General features: G+C 32.2%; 2 protein-coding genes across 3 annotated transcripts; both read right to left on the bottom strand.

Moving 5' to 3' along the window:
* Positions 1-1,426: 1,426 nt before the first annotated feature.
* On the bottom strand, positions 1,427-9,250 carry LOC149883848 (uncharacterized). Of its 2 annotated transcripts, none has more exons than XM_090097850.1 (6): positions 9,114-9,250; positions 8,439-8,522; positions 8,172-8,241; positions 7,648-7,780; positions 7,442-7,550; positions 1,427-1,722 (listed from the first exon to the last, which is right to left on the bottom strand). In XM_090097850.1, the coding sequence occupies exons 1-6, from the start codon at positions 9,213-9,215 to the stop codon at positions 1,615-1,617; spliced, it is 606 nt and encodes a 201-aa protein (XP_089953976.1). In that variant the 5' UTR covers positions 9,216-9,250; the 3' UTR covers positions 1,427-1,614. The 2 variants fall into 2 exon arrangements, with proteins under 2 accessions (XP_089953976.1, XP_089953977.1); XM_090097851.1 differs by having other exon boundaries at positions 8,397-8,522; positions 9,114-9,239.
* A 6,457-nt stretch (positions 9,251-15,707) lies between these two features.
* LOC149883847 (uncharacterized) lies at positions 15,708-16,490 on the bottom strand. The gene has a single exon (XM_090096885.1). It carries the CDS (start codon positions 16,488-16,490, stop codon positions 15,708-15,710), a length of 783 nt encoding a protein of 260 aa, XP_089953011.1.
* Between the last annotated feature and the right edge of the window lie 7,369 nt (positions 16,491-23,859).

Genomic DNA, 23,859 nt, shown 5'->3' with positions numbered 1-23,859 from the left:
GTTGCATTTTTTACTCAAAATAATAGAAATGTTCTTGTGGTGATTTAAAAGTTCAAATCTTACATTTATATTATTAACTAAAAGTTTATGAAAAAATACAACTCAAATCTTCTTTAGATTTGATGAATTCTATTAAAATTTCAGAAAAAAAATTTTAAAATCATATTCGGAATCAAATTAGCAAAAAAAATCAACTAAAGTTCATGATTATGTAGTATTGATTTGTTTGTAGTAGAGGTGACAAGAGAAGTTCAAAAAATTAAAAAAAAACTTCTTAAAATATTGGGTATCGCAATTCAAGTTTACAAATCTCTTCTGCCTGATGATTCAGTTTCACAATTCTAATCAAACTTATCCTCAAACAACGATGAAGTTTGTTCGGATTGTTCTGTTTCGAATTTAAAAATTACATTTGAATTTAAAAACAACTTTAGAGAAACATTGAGTTATTGCCAATCACTTGAAAAGTTTAAATGCGTGCATATATCGTCGGTTGAGAAGTAAAACTCATTAAGTGCAATTAGCTGCAGTGTCAATGAGTTTTACTTGTCAATAGATTGATCAAATGATTAATCATTGGTTGCTCCTACTCACCACGATATTCGATTCTACTCAATATTAATTGTTTTGGAACATCTGATGACGAGAAAGTCGTCCCGAGTTAAAATTCAAATAATATCAAAGCATGGTCAAGATAGCACATTATCTAAATGCTTAAATCTCTAAATTATTTCTTGGTTACCGAGTTTTACTACTTTAATTAGTTAAATTAACATAGTTCCACAATCAACGTGAAGATAATAACCAAGATGGAAAGACAACAATTAAACTCTTTGAAAATGAAAGATGTAAAAAGAGAAGAATTTAACAAGTATTTAAACATTAAGAATTAAAGTTGAGAACCTAAAGAGAAGATCAAGAGCAGTTACATTTGCAAACCAAACACTTTTGAACATTTAACAGCCTGTAAATTCAAAACTTTAAAAATTAATTTTGAATCTAAACAAAAACAAAGTTGAAGCTTTATGCTTAATATTTTCGAGCCTTATGTCATGTCTGGAACGACCAAGTTCCAGAAAATATTTAGTATATAGCTAAATTTCCTTTAAACAGGTAATCAAAAAATTGTTATACCTTTGTATCAGTCCTTAAATGATTTAGTTTATATTGAAACTCTTCGGATAATAAAAGTCAGAAGAGAAATCACGCAAAACAGTACTAATCAATAATATATTTGAAATTTTTTGAAAGTGATAACCTTCAAAAACTCAGATTGTATTACTGACTCTTTCCTTTAATCCTGCAAACACAACATATTTTACAGACTTCATAAGACAATCATAAGACTGTGTTAAATTCAATTTTGAAATATAAATTTTCATGTTGATATTTTTATTCAATGGGAAGTATATTAATATAACAAAAATATTTAATAAGATATATTTGCTCCATTTGAAAAGTAACAACTGATGACCACAAAAATGGGGTAGTCAATCTAATCACGAGCATTTCCATCTATGTTTCTATCACGTTCCGCATATTTGACACAAGAATAATTGAAAATAATTCTAAGTGAAATCGGAAGACCTTTGCAATATCACAAAATAATTAAGATCATTTATTTTTAACGAGCGTTTTCATAGCGTCACGTGATTCAATAATAACTTGGTGATGATTCTGAAGCACAGAAAGAGCTGAAGCTACAAGATCTAGTGAATCTCTCTAAACGAAGAAAATGTCACTATAAAAAAAGTTTTAAACAACTAATTTAAAAAACACATAAAGATATTTAAAAGTATTTACAAGCAATTAAAAATAATTAAATTAATTTTAGCAAAGAAGAACAATAATCAAAATGTTTTTGCATTATTTTCAAAAAGCACAAAATATTGCCTATGAAGTAATGCGGCCCCACCTGCAAATTATGGACTTAGAGAAGAAAATAAAAACATGTACGAAAATAGCTTATTTGGCAAGCCAGATAAACATGTGAACAAATAAACAAATTTTAAGTTTTCAGCTTTTCCCTAAGTGATGAAACTTGATTTTAAAAAATGTTCCACTGTGCCAGAAATAGTAGGCTCTCCTAGTTTTTCTTTAGGATCTGATTTTGGCTAATTGAAATAAATTTATTTGTTTAAAACAATCATCACATTTGTCAGCTGATGAATTCCTGCCACTCATATCAGTTTACTGGATAAAGAGGGTTAATTTTGCTTTTCATTGTTGTAAATAACTGTTCTTAAGAATTTTTACTTCATTTTAGAACTGTTCTCAAAAAGAAAGAGTTTACATAAATTTTTATAATATGAACAAGTTCATTAAATTTTAACAGTTAGATTTTACTGTTTTCAAAGCAGTAGGTACAAAAATAAAAGGTTTTCTCACCACACAATAGTTTAGGAAATGCAGAGGCTGACTTGACCATACAGATTATTTTCAAAATAATTTAAAGATAGAATTTATTATCAAAATATCAACAAAATTAAATTTTTCATAATATAATTAATACCAAAAAACTAACATCTCACACTGACCAGATGTAACAGCACCATTTAAAATGTTGCCAGCTTTCTGAAGAATTAGTTTAGTTTTGCTAATATTCAATTTTTCTATTACTTGTTAGGTCTTTGCAAAATAAATTCCTGCACTACCTTCTCTGAGTTTCCCAAATGCCCATTCTATAGGGTCTGTTATAAATTTCTTAACCAATACATACATAAGCAAATTACTATACAAATGTTTACTTAGGTCAACTAAACTATTACATGTTTGAATTAATAATAGATTGCCTATGTACATGGTTATGTTTCATTTCACTTTCCATTTATCAATTTCAGAAAATTCAATTAAATCATTGAAATGTAGTGCATCTAACTCCAGCATGATATGCTTCATATGAAGGTCATTAAATAGTCTTATACAAATTTTATTAATACCATTCCTTTTTTACAGTTGTTTTGATTGAATACTGCAGCTATTTAACAACTTTAATAAACAACTGAATCACCAGGCCTTTCTTGAGATATTGAGACAAAACATTTCAAAACTCAAAGGATTTTAATAGTTGCTCTTCTTTAACTAATCTTACAGACCTTTCAGTTTTCAGCTTTCATTTTATTTTCAACTAATTTTTTCAATTAGGTTTTTTTTTGAGGAGAGTATTCCTATGCATTTCACTAAGTTTTATTTTAGCCTGTAGAAGGATATTTCATTTTTTCAGTCATAATAATTTGAAAATTATGCATTTCACTAAGTTTTATTTTAGCCTGTAGAAGGATATTTCATTTTTTCAGTCATAACAATTCAGGGTTGCCACCGTTATTAAAGAACAAAATTCCCTGATTTTCCCTAATTTTCACTAAAATTTTGCTTTTTTCTCCCTGATTTTCCCTGATTTTTTGCTAAAATTTTGCTTTTTTCTCCCTGATTTTCCCTGATTTTTCGCTAAAATTTTGCTTATCTCCCCCTGATATTTCCAGCATTCAAACACCCAAACTTAACTTCCAAACCAAACTTCTCCATTAACCCCTGAGCATTTTTATCTCTAAAAAAACAGATACCATAATCCCCCAATAAGTAATGAACCAATCAATTTGTTTGAAAACTAAAACGAATAATCAAATACTTCAATCAACACATGAAATTGCTCTTTGAAAAAAATATAAAAACTACAGTAGAACTCCATCAACTTGAACTCTGAAGGTGTATATTTTATATTTTTGAAACGTTGAATTTTTAAAAATGTTTGACTTATCAGGATTTTGTGACCTATCTTATTATAGGGTATATTTAAAACGGATATGTTCAATGGGCATTGAAAATCTGTCAGACTTATCTAGGGTAACAATTAAGATTGGAAATGTATGTTAATAGTCAGTAATCAGTATTTTGTAAATGTTTTTAATAACGAGCAATGTATTAAAAAATCAAGAGTTAATACAAACAAGTTATAATAATTAATTTAAAAAGACTAACAAAAACAAAATGAGTAAGCTAAAAAAGTAATATTGGTAAATACTGAAATGTTTGAAATAAAGATCAAACAATTTTATGTTAGAAAAACACAATTATTTAATATTGACTTCTTTTTTTTTCTTATGCAGTATAACTAATGCCTCTTCAAGCATCTTTATTTCTTTTTCGTGTTCCTCACTTTTTCGCTTACGATCATTGCCTTTTGTAAGAAGAAGCTTCATTTGAGACATATCCTGCTGTCTGCCAGCTTCCTTGGTGAATGTAATAAATTCCTCATTGTATGTTTTACATACTTCGTTCAACACTTTGTGCTTTTCCTTAAGTTTCAATATTTCCTGATTTAAAAGCATTATCAAGCTATTTTCTTTTTTTTTTGCTTGGAGTTTTCTATTTTCCTCCAAATAATTTTTATATTGTAACAAGGCATTACGAACAGCCTTTATCATTTCATTGTTTATTTCTATTTCGTGAGCCTTCAATTTGTTTGACACCATAAAATCTTTGATAGTGCAACGAGATATAAGTGACTTTTCTTTCATGTTTTTACTGAGCATATTACTGTTAATGCTGAAACCTCTCTCAATTGATGCTTGCCCATGACATAAAGTAAAAATAAATATCAAAACTTTTGACAAAACCTTGTAATCTACACCAACTTTAATGGTTTCAAAATAAAACTTGTCTAAACGATTTCCGGCGCGAAAATTTTTAAATGCTGGTAAAAGAGTAGATGAATTTTCCTCTAACAACTTTGAAAATTGTATGAAAGCTTGATCACATTCATTTGAAGTAATATGTGAGCAAGAAAGAATTAGATGTACAGGGTGTATACTTATTTTCTGACCCCCTATATCTCGGTTTAAGAATACGGTATTTCAACACATACCATTTTATTACTGTCATATCAATTTAATTAGACAAAGAATATATGTTAATAGTCAGTAATCAGTATTTTGTCCATTTCTTTCTATGCATTGGGTAATTCTCCTTGGCAGGCTTTCTACTAGGCGAAAACACTCTTCTTGCGTAATGGCAGCCCACTCCTGTTCAACACGTCTGATCAACTGTTCACGATTACAAGGTCGAGGATTGTGTAAAACACTGTCCTGGAGTCTTGACCAAATATGTTCGATGACATTTAAGTTGGGCGAGTTGCCAGGCCAGTCGGTCCACACTGCTGGAAAGTCTCTGTTGATCACATTCATTGTTGCTCTTGCCGTGTGGCAAGTTGCTCCATCTTGCATCAGAGGTCATATCCTATCTGAAGTGAGCATTTTACGTGCAGAAAGTATAGTTACACCAAAATACATACTAAAGTATTTTTCGGGCTAAAGTAGCATTTAAGAGAGCAACTCAAAATCTTGTGTTTATAACATGTGGGGGGTCAGAAATTAAGTATACACCCTGTAGTACGGATTTCATCTGATGAAGAAGATCAGCTTTTTGTTTAGAAAGAATTGATGCTGGACTGATGCAACCAGTTGCTTCCAGAAAAGAAAATCGATTCAAACTTCTTTCAAATATTTTTTCCAGGATTCTAATGATAATGAGACGACAATCTTTCATGAATCTGTTGATGACATCCTCAGATAACGCATCCTTTCTCCTCAATTCGATAATGTCTTTTTCTGCAGCAAACCCAATTGTCATTAATTTTAATGGTAGAAAGTTTTCCTTTTTAGTGAAATCAATTTTTTGAAGTTGCCTGCCATTGACGATGCTGCTAAGGATATCTTGTTTTATAATTAAACCCATTAAACTTTTAACAGTTGAGAACAAATCTTCAAAAAGAAAGGGAATCATTGGGGCATCTGTTTGATATCTCAGTAAGATATTCTGTAAAAAACTTGCAATGTAACCAAAAAACTTCAATTTAGTCAAAGTTAACTCATCTTTTGTTCCCCCTAACACTGTGTCATAGCTCTTGCATTTTGGTTGCATACTTTTAGGAAGAGTCTCCCAATACTTGGTTATTTTTTTAACATTCTCCCAAATTAAACAAAGTCTATCTGCAACTTTTTGGTCTTCAACCCAGCGTGTTGAACAAAATGCATAAGGAAAACTCTCACATTCAGTAACAGTTACATAATCAGCTCTTCTAGCTGGAGAATCATGAAAAAGGTTGTATGATGCTTTCATTAACTTCCCTATATTCCATTCAGCAGATTGAAAACCTGATTTTAGAGCCCCATGCATTACATGAAGGTTACAACTCCCAATATTAAGAAGTTTAGGGAGCTCTTGTTGATCGCGCTGCGTTTCAAGAAGATTAAGAAGAGACCAGTTCAAATTTGGACCATCCATGCTTAGTTGAGTCAGACTTATGATATCAATTGTTGACAAAGACCTAGTAATACTTTCAAGTAAATTTTTTGCTGTGGGGTGACCTAAAAATTTAGAGTCAAAGTATCTGGATTCAACATGATTTAGATTGCGCCTCCAAAACAGATATTTAGATCCAATTGACAATTTTGGAATTTTCAGTTAGAAGTCTGTGAAAATAAGGCCCAAGACCAAAATTAATTATATAGCCAAGTTTAGTTCTACCCATTTCATAAGATTTAGCAGTATTGCTATCAGGGAACATTTTCTGATAAAGTAGCTCATTTTCATTACACGAATTCAATGAGAAATTATTCTGTACTGCATTTAAAACAGAATAGATTTCTGCACAACTTTTATCACATTGATCTACTGTAAGAATTGCTTGCTTTTTAGACATAGACAGTGCAGGCATGAAGAAGCAAGATACTGGCTTTGATTTCTGTGCATGTTTTTTGCCATTCATGTGACTTATCACAGCTCTTCTACCCATATTTGACAAATTAAATTCAACTTGGCATATTTTGCACTTGGCTGAATTTTTATCACTGCCTATTACCAGCCATTTTTCAAACAAAGGATCACTTAACCATTCTTCTTTGAAATACGTTGTCATTTTAAATTTTAAAAATTTGTACTATTCTAAAAAAAAGACCAAATGTAAATGCAATACGATTAATTTTCTTTAAAAATGTTAAACATTAAACCTGGCACGCTGGAAAAGGAAAATTTTTATTAGAAAACATTTCAAACCATTAAAGAAAATTTAAAAGTTCCCTGATTTTCCCTGATTTTTTCCAAAATCAACTATTTCCCCCTGATTTTCAATGATTGTATCTAAATTTCCCTGAATTTCCCTGATTTGGTGGCAACCCTGTAATTTGAAAATTATGCACTTTACTAAGTTTTATTTTAGCCTGTAGAAGAATATTTTATTTTTTCAGTCATAATAGTTTGAAATTTATGTATTCCACTAAGTTTTATTTTCCCCTATAGAAGGATATTTCATTTTTTCAAAATAATTTGAAATTTATATCCAATCCTGAAACTTTTTACTTTTTCATGTCAAAAAACTTGTTAAAAATTTTGAACCAATTTTTTAAAAAGAATTGTTACAGCTAAAGATGAAAAATAAACTCACAAACTCAACACTTTCAAAGAAGTTGGAATTAAACCACTCAATATTGTGCAGGATGGTCTCTAAATCATTCACGCTGCGAGCAATACCAGGAAAAAACTCACATATGTCACTGAAGAAAATATATTTAAAAATAATGGTGACAAATATATTAACTAGAAAGCTTATTCTAACTGATTTGCTAGCCTTTGAAAAATATTAAGTCATGCCTGTGACACGAAGCATCCACCACAACAAAATCTCCAGATTTTGGCTTCCTAAACTTGTTCATTAGTTTAACTTTGTTATCAATGATCATTTGAAAATGAAGCGATAGAAATTCAACCATAGATAACAAGCCATCTGTAAAAAAACATAGTCTAATTATTTAATTTAAAATTTAGTTTAATCACATTTAAAAACTATTGATTTGAGAATTTGTTATTAACCTAACATTATTGCAACAAACTCGTTATTTTTTCTCTTATTTTATGCCCCCCCCCCCCCTCTGGCAAATAATATTTTAAAGGATATAACTATTAGAAATAAAATTTTCAAAAACAAATGTTAATTTTCAGCATTTTGCCAAATTTCTTTATCACTAACTTCAAAAAAAAACAAACAAACAAAAAAAAAAATTGACTAAAACCTGCAGATTTTATTTTATATATAAAATTGAAGATTATTTAAGGTTATCTCTAAATATTTAAATTTAAATAATCTTTTCTTATTAATTGTATACTTTTAAACTTACCCAATATATCACAACTCATTAGGCAATAAAATTCTTTATAAAGCCTCCTACGTTGAATTTGGAAGTTAATCTAAAATAATAACAACTTACAACTTTTGCAAAAAAAATCTTTAAAAAGCAAATTTAAATTTTAAATGTTCAATCACTATCAAATACTAAAAAAAAAAAAAATTTACTGACAGAAAAAAAAGATAATTCTTATAGAGCAAGTGAGTGGTCATTTACTTATCAAATTGAAAACAGTTTAACAACAAGTGTTAAGAGTACATGTGTCAGATCTTTGTTCTTTTTTGTGAGTTCTTTGAGAATCTGTATAAATTCTACAGATGGCTGATGCTCTTGGGTATTCATCTATAAATGATACAAAAATAAACTTAGTATATAAATACATTTTACATAGGGATTTTATGCATCAATTTTTGGCATTTCAAACATCTACTTCAAATTTCATGCATCAGCTTTTGGTATATCTTCCTTAACCTCAACAGATTTTCCAAATTTTTTAAATTAAGAATGTGTATCTTAAAAGAAATTCCTAAAAAACTTCAGGTTGCAAGTTATGAGGTATGAAACATCTAGGTTTCTTAAAACCTTAATAGTACATGATCATGCAGTCTATAAATTTTGGTGTTAGAACCTTGCTAGAAAGAACACACAAGCAGATTCAAATATCTGAAAGATATTTAACTTTGTACACTAAGTTATTGAAATAAAAATTTTAATTCTTCATAATTTTTTTTTACATTAAACTTGTTGATTTTATTTTGATTCAAGTATCAAGAAATTATGAGATATTCTACTTTGAGAATGGAATTTTTCCCAACATTTATCTACTAAATAATATTCATCTACTAAATAATAATGTTTAAGGAGAGAAACAATTTTTAACACCATTTAAAAATATGTAAAACACATTTAAAAATATGTAAAATATATGAATACATGAGAAGTACTGTTAAAGGTGGAAAATCTTTCATTGACAGATATTATTTTACTGAAACCATCAAAAAATTCTGGATCTGAATTCCAAGGATTAACTGACATGATAAATTAATTTTCAATCATCCTGATGAAAAAGAAAAAACTTACATATATATATATATATATATATATATATATATATATATATATATGTATATACATATATATATATATCTATATATATATATATATATATATATATATATATATATATATATATATATATATATATATATATATATATATATATATATATATATATATATATATATATATATATATATATATATATATATGTAAGTTCGTAAACTCCGATAATTTAATTTTTGGTACGACAAATACGCACAAAAAACATTAAAAAACAGCCATTATAAATATCTTAATTTTTACACTAATATTTAGATAAATTTTAACTTCTCTTTAAAGACGATTAATTTGGATATACAGGGTTATTATAAGATTATTTTGGTGGGTTCATTATTACCGCTCCATTTAATTCATTTGCCACGACAAATGTCCAATTTCGGGAGGCTGATAATTGAGAATCTGCTTAAGTACGAAACATTACAAAAAATGTAAAGTGCGAATCTGCATAAGTACTTAACTGAAAGTTTCATCGTTAATTTTGGTTCCTTATCAAAATTGCAAAATTTCTGCACAATTATTGAGATGTTATCAATATTATCGATCGGTTTTTTCAAAGCGGACTAAAGTTATTAAAAAATTTCATCCGGCCGGCTGTAAATTTCGACAAATTTTTCGCAGACCAAAGTTTCAGCGACAGGTCATAGTCCGGAGCGAAATCTTTTTTTTGAACCTCAAAATAAGAGACAAAAAACAATGATATATTATATATACTAGATGTCTAACTTGCGGGATTTTATTGGACGAAAAGTGAAGCCGCTTTTTTTGTTTACAAATTGAATCCGCCATTTGTAATAAGGGCAAAAACTATATCCGCCATTTGTAATAAGGGCAAAAACTATATCCGACGTGCGAAATAAAAGTTAAAAATGCACGTTTTTGCCCGAATTAGAAATGGCTCCCACGGCTTCACTTTTCGGATCGAAGTTAGACATCTAGTATATATAATATATCATTGCAAAAAAAGCAGGCAATCACCATCAAGTAATTACAAGAAACTTAATTAGCGATCTAAAATTTTCATTTCAAAAAAAAAAAAAAGCTTACATATTTGCAAATTATGACATTTTGATCTAGTCTAGATCAATTATAGACATATTTCTAATCAAAGCGGCAGGTTTGAAATATATTTTTTTACTTGATAAATCACTTGTCCAAAAATTTTTTGATCTTGGTTTAAACGAATTATCAAACCCAGGTTACATTTAATACATTTTTTATTTGTACTTTTATTGATTAATTTCCATTTTATCGCAGGATATGTTACAGTTAAACCAGACCAAGGGGATGAACAGTAACTCCTTATGTCTGAGACTAAGCAACGCATTTTTTTGTCTGTGTTCTAGAGATACCATTGCAGGTACATTCGACTAGTTTGTTATACATTTTTCAAAGAGATGCGTTAAAAGTATTACAAAACACTACGGGTGGATAGGAAACTCAAATTAACGGAAATTGGCGCCAGTTTGGATTTCAAACCAACTTACACCGCATGTTGCTCGTTAATTTACCCATTATAGTAGTAACTATATAATAGAAGATAATAGAATCACCTGATTTTATTATCTAGTGAACTGGGATGTATATAAGACTGGTGAACTGCGCATCTGCGCAGTTCACCAGTCTTATATACATCCCGGAGAAGGGAGAACAAAAGGATATGTATGTTGGAGAGAGTGTAAAAAAGATGGTATCAAGAAAACTAAAAAATCCAACCAAACCATTTATACATCCTCGGAATTGGTCTACTTGACCATTTGACAGAATCCATATAACATTTTGAACCTCTCTACGTGAAATATTACCTATTATCAGTCGATAGCCAAAGCAATTGGGTTGAAGTGGCGATATTTAAAAACACCAATGTTTTCCACTCGATACACGTTTATCACATTACAAAAATGATTTTCTACGTTTTGAATGCCAATACAGCTAATTATTGACAATAAAGCGAAACTCGAAATTTCGAGTTCAAGTTTATTCAGTAATCGAACTCGAATCGAATGTATTTATTTAATCGAATATATTTCGAGTATCGATTATTGTTTCGATATTTAGAGAATCGCTGCAAAGTGCTAGTAAAATGGAGGGCAAGAGAGTAAGTAGCGTTATTTGAAATTGTTTTGATAGACGTAAAATTAACGATACCATTTTTGGTTCTTGTAAAATTGGTAAATGCAGTCAAAAAGTATCTTGTCCTACATTATCTACAACTGGGTCATTTACTCATCTGAGAAATTATCATAAGAAACAATCAGCAGATAGTGATAAAAAGGCAAAAGAAGCAAAAAGAATGAAAAAGTATTTTTTCTCGCAGAGTTGTGTCAACTATGTATAAAAATTTGAAATGAGAAATCATTGATCGCATTACTACTGAGTTTGTTGGCATGCCATCCTATGCGATCATATGCACAGGAGAATAAACAGTTTGTAGCTGTGTCACTTACAGGGTGTCAATATACGTTCCAATATACGTTCTTCGAGACAATGGTAGTGACATGAGAACACCCATGAACACGTGTCAGAACTTAATGGACTTACCCTACTTTGCTGATAAAGCCTCGATTATCATTTAATGGTGCAGTATCCGAAATTGAAGGCATATGTAATAAGATAACGAAATGCAAAAAAATCGTCTCGTACTACCATCACAATATTCAATCATCTCAATTGTTGTATGCACAACAAAAAAAAAAAAAGATGAACGGTTGGCTCATAATGAGTTTATCAACATATTGGAATTCCGACTATTACATGATTCAATGCCTTATGGAAGAGAAAGCGCTCTTATCAGCCGAAATCGCATTGGCAAGGTGGAGAGTATCACAAAAAGTGAATGGAAACTGGCCGAGAGTTATGAAACAATTTTAGCTCCTTTTAGATCCTTTTGAACAGGCTAGCAGAGAAATAAGTTTAGGGCTAGAACCAGTTCAGTCTCAGCACTCAGTAAAAGAATCTACACTAGCCACACAATCAACACGCTTGGGAATCCCTCGATAACATAATGACAGCAACTGCAACCAGCTACAATGTTGCTGAACTACTATGAATTGCCGATTCTGACGCATTGATACTTTTTCATACTTAAGGAATTCAAGATGGCGTTGTTTTTTTTTATATGCATTGACATTTTTCAAGATATAATATCGATTCCAGCTCATTGATACTTAATGAATTCAAGATGGCGTCGTGTTTTTTTTTAATTTTCTGCAATCATGAATTGTGCATTGTGATTTATAGAAATACCGCATCAGTATTTTTATAATATAGTGATTTGCTATAGTTAATGTTTTCAGTATGACATCGTGTTCTGAGTTTATATTTAATCATCATGTCCGAAGAGTTGATCATAGTCCATAAATGTAAAGCATGGTTTTATAATTAAAAGGTTGGCTTAAAATTCCATCCGAGTTTTGCAAACAGATGAGAGCAAATGTTGTCGTAAAATCTTTTCTTGTCAATGGTTTTTAAAACTGAAAAATCTTCTGCACGACATGGATGACCTCTATTTTGGAGCAGTTGAAACAAAATGTACTGGGCGTTCATGAAACTTTTTCTTTTTAATTCTTTCGGTTTGTCTTTTCCGTACACCAGATCGTATAAGAAAGACAAATCCTTGAAATCTTTGATGAGCTTTTATATCGTCTCGCTTACCGACAAGCACGTAATAGATATAGTTGGCATTTTCATAATGGTTTGTATAATTGAGTTGTTTTAAAAAGATTAAAATGTGTTCTTTGGTAATGCGAGAATATTTCACATGTGTATTTTCAGAATCGATTAATAAATTTAACGCCTTGAATTTTTTTTCCAATTTTTCAAAGACTTCTTCAGGAATCTTGCAGTTTTGTTTGCCTTGATATTGTTTTATGCATTCTTTAAAATGCATGATGCGAGAATAAGTATATTTGTTTATCGAATTGGATCGGTCGTAATCTTTATACGGAACAGTTGTTTCTAACATTTCTTGCTGACCCGAACACAAGAGACAGTATTTTTTATTGCTGTCGTCCATTTCAAACTGGCTCGGATCGTCGTTGATGCAAAATTTACATTTGGTATGCAAGACCAGTTTTTGAGCAATTTTAATATCAGTCCACTGTCGTTGAGAGAGCGTTTCTTCTGCGATGGTAAAATAATGACGTTGAAGTTGGTTTTTTTCTTCGTCAAATTTAGCGCGATCTTCAAACGAAAGCTGTGTTTGTAAAATGTCATGATATCGCTGGATGAGATGGTTTGTCTTGGCGATAAACGTTATTTTTTCAGTCTTGCGTTTATCCAATTCGTCTTTTGTCTCCATCAGGTGTTTAAGAGCTTCATCTGACAGTTCGTGTTTGTTTTCTAAAAGAAGAGATATGGATTTTAAGTGTGCTATATCATCGCTGTTATCCTTGTCAAACTTTTCCATAATTCTCGTGTTCAATAAGACAATGCTCATTTTTTTAATGAGAGCGAGTTAATTCTTTTAATGAGCTATCGTATTTGTTCTATATTATCGTCAACGATAGTAAAATAAAAAATTTTTAATTTTGAGTTAAATAAATTTCTTTTTATATAAAAAATGGATGAGATATATAAAGATGATCTTATTAATATGCTTAGTGGTGAAGAAGTGAAATGTTCTACTGAGAAATCTAGTCGATATATTAAATTCGAAAAAAACGTTCGAAAGCTTCCAAAGTGTGTTAAAATATCGTTTATAGAAATGATTAAAACGACACCATTAGAAGAAGTTTTAAGAAGATTAAAAATTATTATGAGTGTATATAATCGTATTGAAATGAAAAAAACAAAGGTTAAAGGGTTATCGAATGCTTTCTCAGCAAAAAGAATTTATCACCATTATAATGAAAAAATTGTTAGTAATATGAAAGCAAATTTAGATACAAGTAAAGAATAATTTTATATATATCAGTAATATATATAAAATTTACATTTTTCATAGAATGGCTCCTAAAAAGGGTATGCTTGAGAAGGGTGAGTTAGGTCCGAGTAATAAGCCAGATCCAATAGATTGATAGCCTTTTCCATTTTTAACAAAGAGTCCTTCACCAATAGTAGGTTTTACCCAAGGTCTTAAAAAGACTCCTGATCCTGCAGCAGTCATTTTCATTCCATTTCCATTCTTTTTCAAGTAAACGATACCTCTTCCTGCAATTTTGTCAACCATAGCAGAGCCAGCAGAAGAGCCTACACCTGCTAGCAATCCCGTGGCTAGAGCAGGAACTACTCTTGTGGCAAGAGTGCTGCCTAACATGCCTAATAAAGGTAAAAGAGCTCCGATGAATCCTCCTTCAATGGTTGAGTTGTATGCAATTTGTCTTTTGCTCAGTTTGAGTGTGACTCCTTTTCCAGCTTCATACGCTTTTGTAATTTTGTTCAATTGCGCGCGAGTGATAGCGAGAACATGTTCACCGTTCAAGTCTTGATGAGATAGTCTTATACTAACATCAGTCTTTTCTTGCATCGCTTTTTTTATTTTGTCAGATTGACTTTGCGAGATGTTAATTTTTACTTTTTGGTAGTTGTTCATTTTTTAAATAAAAGAAAAAAATTATCGCTGAACTGCGCTGCTCGTAAAAAGGTCTTGAAGCACAGAGTTTATTCTTTCTCTCACGTGAAATCGGAGGATAATGTCTTCACCTCTAAAGTCGATCAAGTTACCGTTTTGATCTACAATTCTTGATTCCATTCTTGAAATTCTACCCACCATGATAGGCAAGTATATCAAGTGGAAAGGCTTTTCGCTAATTTTATAGCCCGGACCAGAGTCTGGATGAAAAGAGTAAATGTCAGATGTTCTTTTTCCGTTATCACAAGAGGCTCCGATCACATCGTTTGTGATTCTGATGATAGCTATATCATCTATTTTCGGAAGTGATTCAGACTCGTAATAATCGATATAACTTGTGACTTTATCTGGATTTGCTGGATCATCCTTTTTCTCTACATAGGTATATTCTTCTTTATTAAATCCGAGAATAGTAGCTAAACTGTTATTCACGTTGAAATCCACCCAATATTTTGTTGTTGCTCCAGGTTTTCCAAATTTCAGAGTAGATCTTAAAGTGGTTAGGTTTGCACCGATAACAACACCATCATCTCTATACAAGTTTCCAACTTGTTTTTGCATTTCCTTCTGAATATAGTCATTAATCTCGCTAATTTCATACGCTCCTTCTTCGATGATAATGGTGTAGCTGTTTGAACCGGAATTGGGACTGTATCTGAAAACATTATTTGTTGAATTGATGTTGGTATAGCTGTGAACAGAGTCAAAACCCACAAGAGCCATACTTTTTATTAGGTTCGAATTCGATAGGGTTATCAAACTCAGTTTGGATAACGCTGTTTCATACGGTTGGAGTTTCTTTTTTTGTTTTTGCAAGGAGATAAAATCCGCTCATCTTTTTATATAGAGTTGGGAAAATAAAAATTGTCAAATCCGCTTCGATATTTTCCATTGTCTTTTTTCGAGGATAAATCAATGACTGCAAATCCGTGAGGTTGAGACCAACAATATTTACAAAACTTTTTAAACTCTTCTATTTTCATATCGCCGGATACATGATCTTGGTAAATGTGGTTAATGTTTTTAGAGTCTTGCGGAAACAGACAAATGAAATTAGCGTTTTCTCGGATGGTTTGCCTAGGCAGCATAAAATAGTTTTGAGCGAGGTAAAAGCAGTCAACGTTAGAGTGTCTTCCTCGGATGTAGTATTTTTCACATTTGTTTTGTTTGGTCAATTGTAAATCGTCAAAGATCATTAAATTGTTTTTGGATGAATCAAGATCTTCTGGTTCTGGCACATCATCAGCCGTTTCGAAAAATTGACATTCCATATCCTCTGTGTTATTCCATTTTTTTGAAATTTCATCAATAACACATTCAGGACTCACGTTTAATTGTTTTATTTTACTTTGAATGTTAAACAAATCAAGAATAACCTCTTTAGGTAATTTCTTCTCGAACGAGTTTTTTAATATTTTGTATTCAGGTTGAAAAAGAGATTTTCCAAACACTTGCAAATGATTATAGTCTAGCCATCCAGGTCTTAAAAGTAAATTGAGCAGCAGCGTCGTTTTACCACAACCTGATTTTCCAATAATGATTCCGCGTATACTTTTAGGCAAAAGTTTGTTGTTTTTCCTTTTGCTTTTATTTACATTCCATGACAAATCAATCACTTCCATTTTTTTATTATGTTGAATATAAAAAAATGTATTGCGTTAAATGTAAAAAAATAACAGAAACGAGCAACTTGCACCATGCAGTAAGCAAAAACAATAGAAATATGCTTAAAGGAACTTGCGTCATCTGCGGGATAAAAAAGAACAAATTTGTTTCTGCGCATGAGCTTAGCGGAGGAGACTTGGTGGAATCGATCAACAATTTTTCAAAAAAAATAAAGCTTCCATGGGCAAAGTTTCCAGGAGAAATGCACGTTCCAGGGATGAACTTTGCAGGACCTGGTACCAATTTAGATAAAAGACTCACTTCCACGGACATGTATCAAGAGTGGAGCAAACCGGTGGATAGAGTGGACAATGCCGCATATCATCACGATTTAGCTTACAAGTATTTTAACGACAAGCAAAACAGAAATTTAGCAGATCGAATGATGCTTGAAGAAATGGATTCTATACAAAATCCTACTCAGAAAGAAATAAGCGAGCGAAAAATCATCGAGCCCATCATCAAAGCCAAAGCTAAATTCGGATTAGGTGTTAAAAATTCAAAGTATCCTAAAAAGTATGAAAAGAAAAAAAATTGATTTTGAGTTAAATAAAATCTTGCATATAGAAAAAGAAATGAATAAGATGATTGAATTAATAAATGTGTCTGAAATTGCAATGTATAAGCGCATGAGAGATAATGATTTGTATATGTTCATGTCTAGGTATCAATTGTTGTTGAATGAATTACGTTGTAGTATGTATGAAGCAGAGAATTTAGATGATATGAATGATATCCTTAAAAAGATGAATTATTTAGGAGAAAAATTGGTTGATGATTATTTAGAAGTAAAAGATGAATATCGTTGGGATAGAGAAAATATGAAATTGAGAACAACCAAGAATAACTTGAAGTTTTGCTGTCGTAAAATGAGTGAAATAATTCAAATGATGATAAAGTTAATTCCTTAGTCAAAGAATCTAAAAAAATAATACAATGAAAAAAATTTTTATTTTGAGTTAAATAAAAATCTTGTATATAGAAAAGAAATGAATTTTATTACAATTGAAAATTTTGATGTGAGTAAATTATCAGTTGGAGAAATTTACGCGGCGACCAAACCAGTCGTCTATCAAAAAGTGCCAGTAAAATATTCTTATCCAACTGGAGATGGTCCTCTTGTAATACGAACGCCTATATTATTTTCGTATGGTGTATGCGAGAATAAAGAACCAGCAACACAAAAATTGACTGGTTATTCCATGCCCTTCGTTTGCTTTGATGCTAAAAAGGGTAAAACTGAACAAGAAGAAAAGTTTATTGCTACAATGGAAAAAATTACTTTGTTTATTAGAGGTGAAGTAGATAAATTGTCAGCCAAACTTAAAAAGGGAGGAAGAAAAAAGCAAATTAATTCAAACGAATTGAGTATTTTAAAATATAAAGCTGAGCATCCTGAAGCAGCACCAGTCTTTTATGCAAAGACGTTTACTAAAAATTCGAAGAATTTTCATGGATCTGAAGGATCTAAAAATGAGAAAGATGAATTGCTCATGACAACAACATTTTATAGAAAGAAAACAGATCTTGATATAAAAAATGGAGTCAAAGGGGAGCGTAGTAATAAAGATTTGGTCAGATCTTCTGGACATGATTTTATCAATCAAAGATGTTACGCTATTGGAGGACTTAGAATTGAGGGGGTGTATATTGGTCCTTCGATTGTGTCTATTCAAGTTAAACTGTCCGAAGCCGTCATCGTAAAAAATGCATCTTTACCTCATAGCCTCATGATGTGTGAAGACTTGAATTTAGAGGTGAAAGAAGATGATATAGAACAGGATGAAATGTAAATCAGATCTATGGATTTTTTAAAATTTTTCTGAATTTTAAAAAATGATCAACGTTGAAGGAATTGTACTACCGAACAAACCTCTGACCAACTTTCAATTAATAGATGTTGTGAAAAAGCTCAAAATTAAAAACTTTAGAGGTGTTTTTGTGAGGGATGATTTACCGGAAAAGCCAAGAAAAAAAGAATGTGGAATTGTCAACACAGGAGATTCAAGCACAGATGGGTTTCATTGGGTGTGTTGGTATAAAGACGGAGACAAAAAGTATAGTTTTGATTCTTATGCTCAGCCTCCTCTTGTCGAACTTGTCGATTATTTAAAAAGTCCGGTTTATTATAACAGTGAAAGGGTTCAATTTGGTGATACTTCTTATTGCGGCCACTTGTGTCTTTACGTCTTGAAAAAATTACAGGAAGGGGATGACTTTCAAAGCGTTGTTAACACACTTTGGTGAAAAAAATTTTTCCCTCATTAAAAAATGATTGACAAATTTGGAAGAACCGAATTAGGGAGGTATTTTTATGATCCTTATTCAGCAACAGCTGTAACAGGTGATCTCTATGTAAGAACAGATGGAAACAGCACCATCACTGCAGATTTGGATTACAACTCTCATAAAATCATCAATTTGGGTGAACCCACCAACGCACACGATGCAGCTACGAAAAATTACGTAGACACGCATTCGTCAGGAGGAGGAACGGTGGGCACTGCAGACTTGGATTTGAATTTTCACAAAGCCATCAATTTGAACGAGCCGACTAATCTTCATGACGCCGCCACCAAAAATTACGTCGACGTCAGCTCGAGTCAGTGTGTTAAAACAGACGGGTCTAGCACCATCACTGGAATCATCGACATGAACTCTCACAAGTTGATCAATGTAACCGATCCTACCGCTTTAAAAGACGCAGCGACAAAAGGGTATGTAGACACCAAAGTCTCTTACAATAACATTTCTTACGTAGACATTAACATGACAGCTCATAAACTAACTAATTTGGCTGAACCTACATCAGCTTCGGATTCAGCTACGAAAAATTATGTGGATACGCATGCTTCAGGTGGAGGAACGACTGTGGGCACTGCAGATTTGGATTTGAATTCGCATAAATTGATCAACGTGACTGATCCAACCGACGCACAAGATGGATCGACAAAAAATTACGTGGACTTGTTGCTTCAAAAATCGAGTTTGACCAGTGTCGTTCCAGGATCCAGTTTTACCAGTTTAGGGTTTAAGTCTCAGACGGTGGCAGCATTAACCACTTCGCCAGTGTTTGCGTTTTCTGGAAAATCCGGTGTGTTGAGAAGATTGTGGTTGGCTTTATACAGCGCCTCTGGAACAAACGTTCCTGGTCAAGTTTTTATTCGAATCTTCACTGACGGAGAAATCAATGTGGGGAATTATGCAGAAACAACAGAAGGAGTCGGAGTGGATCAAACAGGACTTGCTACCGATTTGCTTTTTTCACCATTGGGAGGAACTTTTTACGCCAATTCTTTGCAGGGATGCAACATGTTTAGCACCACTGCCTTGGGAGGATATTTCACATTGGACATGCCTTTTAGAAACGACATCTCCATTCAACTCGTCAACAGAAACGCTACTGCCATCACATATTGGATTCAACCGTTCATCTCCACACTTGCTTCCATTCCTGCTAGCATTCCTCTTTACAAACTATACTGCAGAACGTTTCGATATTTGAATACCACTTACGGCAGCGAATACGTTTTGATGAACACCAACGGAAAAGGAAATGGTGTGTCGTTGAAATACATCAGGATGCACATCATCGGCGCCTCTGGAAACTGGTGGGAATCTAGAGTTAGAATGTACGACGGAAATTCTCCTCCAGGTAACGGCACTGTCCTTACTCCTTGGACTTCGTACAACACCAACAATTACACCTACTTTTCAGGATATGACGGTGACAGCACATGCTTATTTTCCTCTTCTGGATTAGAAGATTTTTACTTGTCGTCGTGGAACGGATCAAATGTAGCATCGTTTAACAACAAATCCACAGGTCTTTTGTATCAATCCACTTCATCCATCGGATCCACCACCACCATTTCTTTTTACAGAAATTTCGGAGAAGCAGATTCTATGCCTACTGTCGCAGCTGGTAGAAGACTCGTTGTCACGCTCAACTCTGGTGATGCTCAAGTCGGTCAGTCTGGAAGCTTTTACCTTCTTCTAGGACAAGTGTATTATTACGCTTAAAAAAATCTAAAAAAAATTCACAAGTGAAATTCTACAGATGAAAGAAAAAATTGAAAATGACTTAAATAAATTTCTAATTATATAAAAAACAATGAGTATGTCAGAAAATCAGCGTGTGATGATAGAACGAATGAATGCAATGTATGAAAGGATAGAACCTCCAACGTCGGAAGAAATGAGTAGTCTTGAAAGAGATATGTTAGAATTGATAGAAAGAGATGAATTTACTAATGAAATAGAAGAAATTTATAGAAAAGTTGAAGAAAGATATTATTCTACCCTAAGCGATGATGATGAAAGCGAAGATGATGTGAATGTTTTAGACGAAGCTAATATATTTAGTTGGTCTAGTTCAGAAGATGAAAGCGAAGAGGATGATCCTGAAGATTTGCCTTACAATGAATCTGATTATTATGATCCTGTATATTTAGATTACAATGCGATGAGTATTGAAGAACAAAATGAATATGATGATTTTTTATATAATGAATTGTTAGAAGATCTGCGTGATGAAGGCTACACCATTTACACCGAAGATGATGAAAGCGTAGAATACATTAATGAAGAGGAGGAGAAAAGAAATAGATTAAAGATTGAAGCGTTGATTAAAGGTTTTCAAAAGGATAAATATAGAGTGTGTGCTTCTGCTGCTTAAACATTTTTTTAAATTCTTTTCGAAGAATTAAAAATTCAAGATGGATTCAAAGAATCTAAAAAAATTATTTTTTTTGCAATAATAAAAATGGAGAATCATGTGCATAAAAAATTTTTTCATTACGATCGAAATACGTGTAATAAATCATATCTTTTTTGCGACAAGTATTTGAAGCATGCTCCCTCAAAAGTAGGAACGAGATATGAAATATTTGCTCAAAAAGACATCACATTAAATAAACTGAGTCATCAGAAAATAACTTTTATGTTTGGAATAAAACTGAAAAGCGGATTAGCTTTAGTGAATTTGAGAGAAAGCCTAAAATCAAAACTGGATTATTTCGGTCACAGCATGATGATATCAGAGTCGGTGGATAATGTGATCATGGAGATTTTAAATAACAGCAAGTCAGATGTCATTATTAAAAAAGGGGAAAGTTTATGCTTTGTCAATTTCATTAATGAGTGAAAAAAAATATTTTTTTTCGTTTAATATAAAATGGAATACAATCACGATGCTAAATCTAAACTTTATCCAGTTCTTCCAACAGCTCCTGCAGATGAAGGAGGGCATGTTTATAGGCTTCAGAAAATAAGCGAGATTCAGAAAGAGATGGACAACGAGAGGAAAAAGAGAGTGCATTTGAGCAAAAAGTACCATCGCGCTTTCAGAATCATTTCTTTTGTAGACACTACGCAAACAGGTGGTGTTGCGCTTGGAGTTGTTGGAATTGGAACTTTGAGCACCATCGCTGCTGCCCCTGTTGCGATTGCGTGTGAAGGTGTGGCTATTAAAATGGGCTTTTTATCCATTGTGGGAGGACAAGTCAACAAAAAACTAGCATTAAAAGCGGAGAAGCATGAAAAGATCAAAGTGTTGGCAGAGTCAAAATTGAACACCATCAACAGTCACATTTCAAAGGCTTTAGTAGACAACGTTGTGAGCGATTCAGAGTATGAATTGATTTTAGACGAGCTTCAAAAGTTTAAGAGTCTGATGAAAGAAATAAGAACTAAAACAAAAATCAACATTGACGAGATAACCAAAGAGTCGTTGATCCAAAAAGGAAGAGAAGACGCGATAAAAGCGTTTAACAATTTGTTTAAGAAATCGTAGATTTCCACGGATTCAAAGAATCTAAGAAACGCATATAAGTCTACGTTTAAGTTTTTTTCTTGTGTTTTAAAAAATGTCCTTTTTTAAAATACTTGACCCTAGCAAGAGAGATGAAATTGTGAAAGAACTTGTTGAAAGAAGAAAAAGAATCTATCAAGATAGTTTGAATGAAAATATTTATGATGCTAATCTTCAGACTGATTTGAGCAAGCTTTACAAGCCTCTGATTGAAAGCAATGAAAAGATGATCGATAACATCAAGACTGAGATCAAGACTGATCAAGGTCTGCCTAGGAATGAATCTTTTTTAGAATCATCAAGAATGGAAGAGTCTATTCTTCCTAAAAGAGATGTGTTTTTGAGAAGTTTGATTGATATGGATATAAGAGCTAAATTTAAAGAAAGTTTTAATAACAAGTTTGAATTGAGTAAAAAAAACGATGGTCGATATACGATTGGAAAAATGGGTGTTTTGTTTGATGGAAATGATATCATTGTCGGTGGCGAAAGGTATGAAGGAACAGAAGGTCTTTGGGAGTTGATGACCAATCCGAACATTTCAAAGAATTTCAACGTGACGGATGAAGATGTGGCTAATTACTCGAAAATATTAGCAGATAGCGGAGCTGTAAAGCCGGATGCAAGACACAACAAGCCTAGAGCTTCAGAGGTTGAGAAATACAATAAATTCATCATACCTATTGAAAGCAGACTTAAAGAAAAGAAAGGTCATGGTGTGATTATCCTTCCGAGCGATCCTAATGCGTTGGTGGAAAAGCTTGAATTGAGTATCGCTGCAGGACATGCTGGAAACACAGCTTCAAGAAACGAGGCTGTGAGCATATGCGATGAGCTGTTGAGACAGAATAGGATTAATAAAGACGAGTACAAGGCTATAACGATGTATATCAATATGAAATAAAAAAAATCTTTGGAATTAAAAAATGATCGTTTATAGAAATAGATATGTTAAGAAGCATATTGTAGGCGGAAGTGGTATAATTGACACGCTTAAGAATTTGTTGAGAAGAGCAGCATCTTCAAGCGCTTCAAGAGCAGCATCTACTTTGGCTAATAAAATTGCAAAAACTGAACTGGGAAGAGAAGAAATCATGGCTACTAAATCTGCAGGGAAAGAGTTAGCTTCTGCAGCCATTTCCACTGCTAAAGATGTGGCTATTGATAAAGGTAAAAAGACTATTGAGAAATTGTATGCCAAGACTAGAACTCCAAAACCACATGAAGCTGCAAAGAATGATCTCAACCTTAAAAGCAAAGAAATTATTTCAAGCATTGTTAACAGAGCAGCAGCAGCACCGGTTATAGATGAATATTCTATGTTTGGATCAGGATTATCGAAGAAGAATGCGATAAGAATACAAGACCTGGTAAAACTTTCAAAGAATCTAAAAAAGGGAAATGGACTTTTGATTGCATGAGGATGTAAAAATTTTTTTCTTTGACGTATAAAAATGGCAAATTCAGATGTTTTAAATTTTACAGAAGAGATTATTGTTGATGAAGAAATTGAG

This window comes from Hydra viridissima, unplaced genomic scaffold (genome assembly GCF_058129835.1).
Source record: "Hydra viridissima isolate aposymbiotic clone 2 unplaced genomic scaffold, HvirCarnegie_v1 scaffold_9, whole genome shotgun sequence".
NCBI lineage: Eukaryota > Metazoa > Cnidaria > Hydrozoa > Anthoathecata > Hydridae > Hydra > Hydra viridissima.
The sequence above is the reverse complement of the archived record's forward strand: the minus strand, read 5'-3'. Positions and strand labels throughout refer to the sequence as shown.

Excerpts from the sequence above, each read along its gene's own strand:
- LOC149883848 (XM_090097850.1), bottom strand. The coding sequence starts at position 9,215 with ATGTCAGTTAATCCTTGGAATTCAGATCCAGAATTTTTTGATGGTTTC. Across the intron at positions 7,781-8,171 it reads AATGAGTTGTGATATATTGG|ATGGCTTGTTATCTATGGTT; the intron begins GTAAGTTTAAAA and ends GTTTTTTTACAG. Across the intron at positions 1,723-7,441 it reads TCTTTGAAAGTGTTGAGTTT|AGAGATTCACTAGATCTTGT; the intron begins GTGAGTTTATTT and ends TTCTTCGTTTAG.
- LOC149883847 (XM_090096885.1), bottom strand. The coding sequence starts at position 16,490 with ATGGAAGTGATTGATTTGTCATGGAATGTAAATAAAAGCAAAAGGAAA.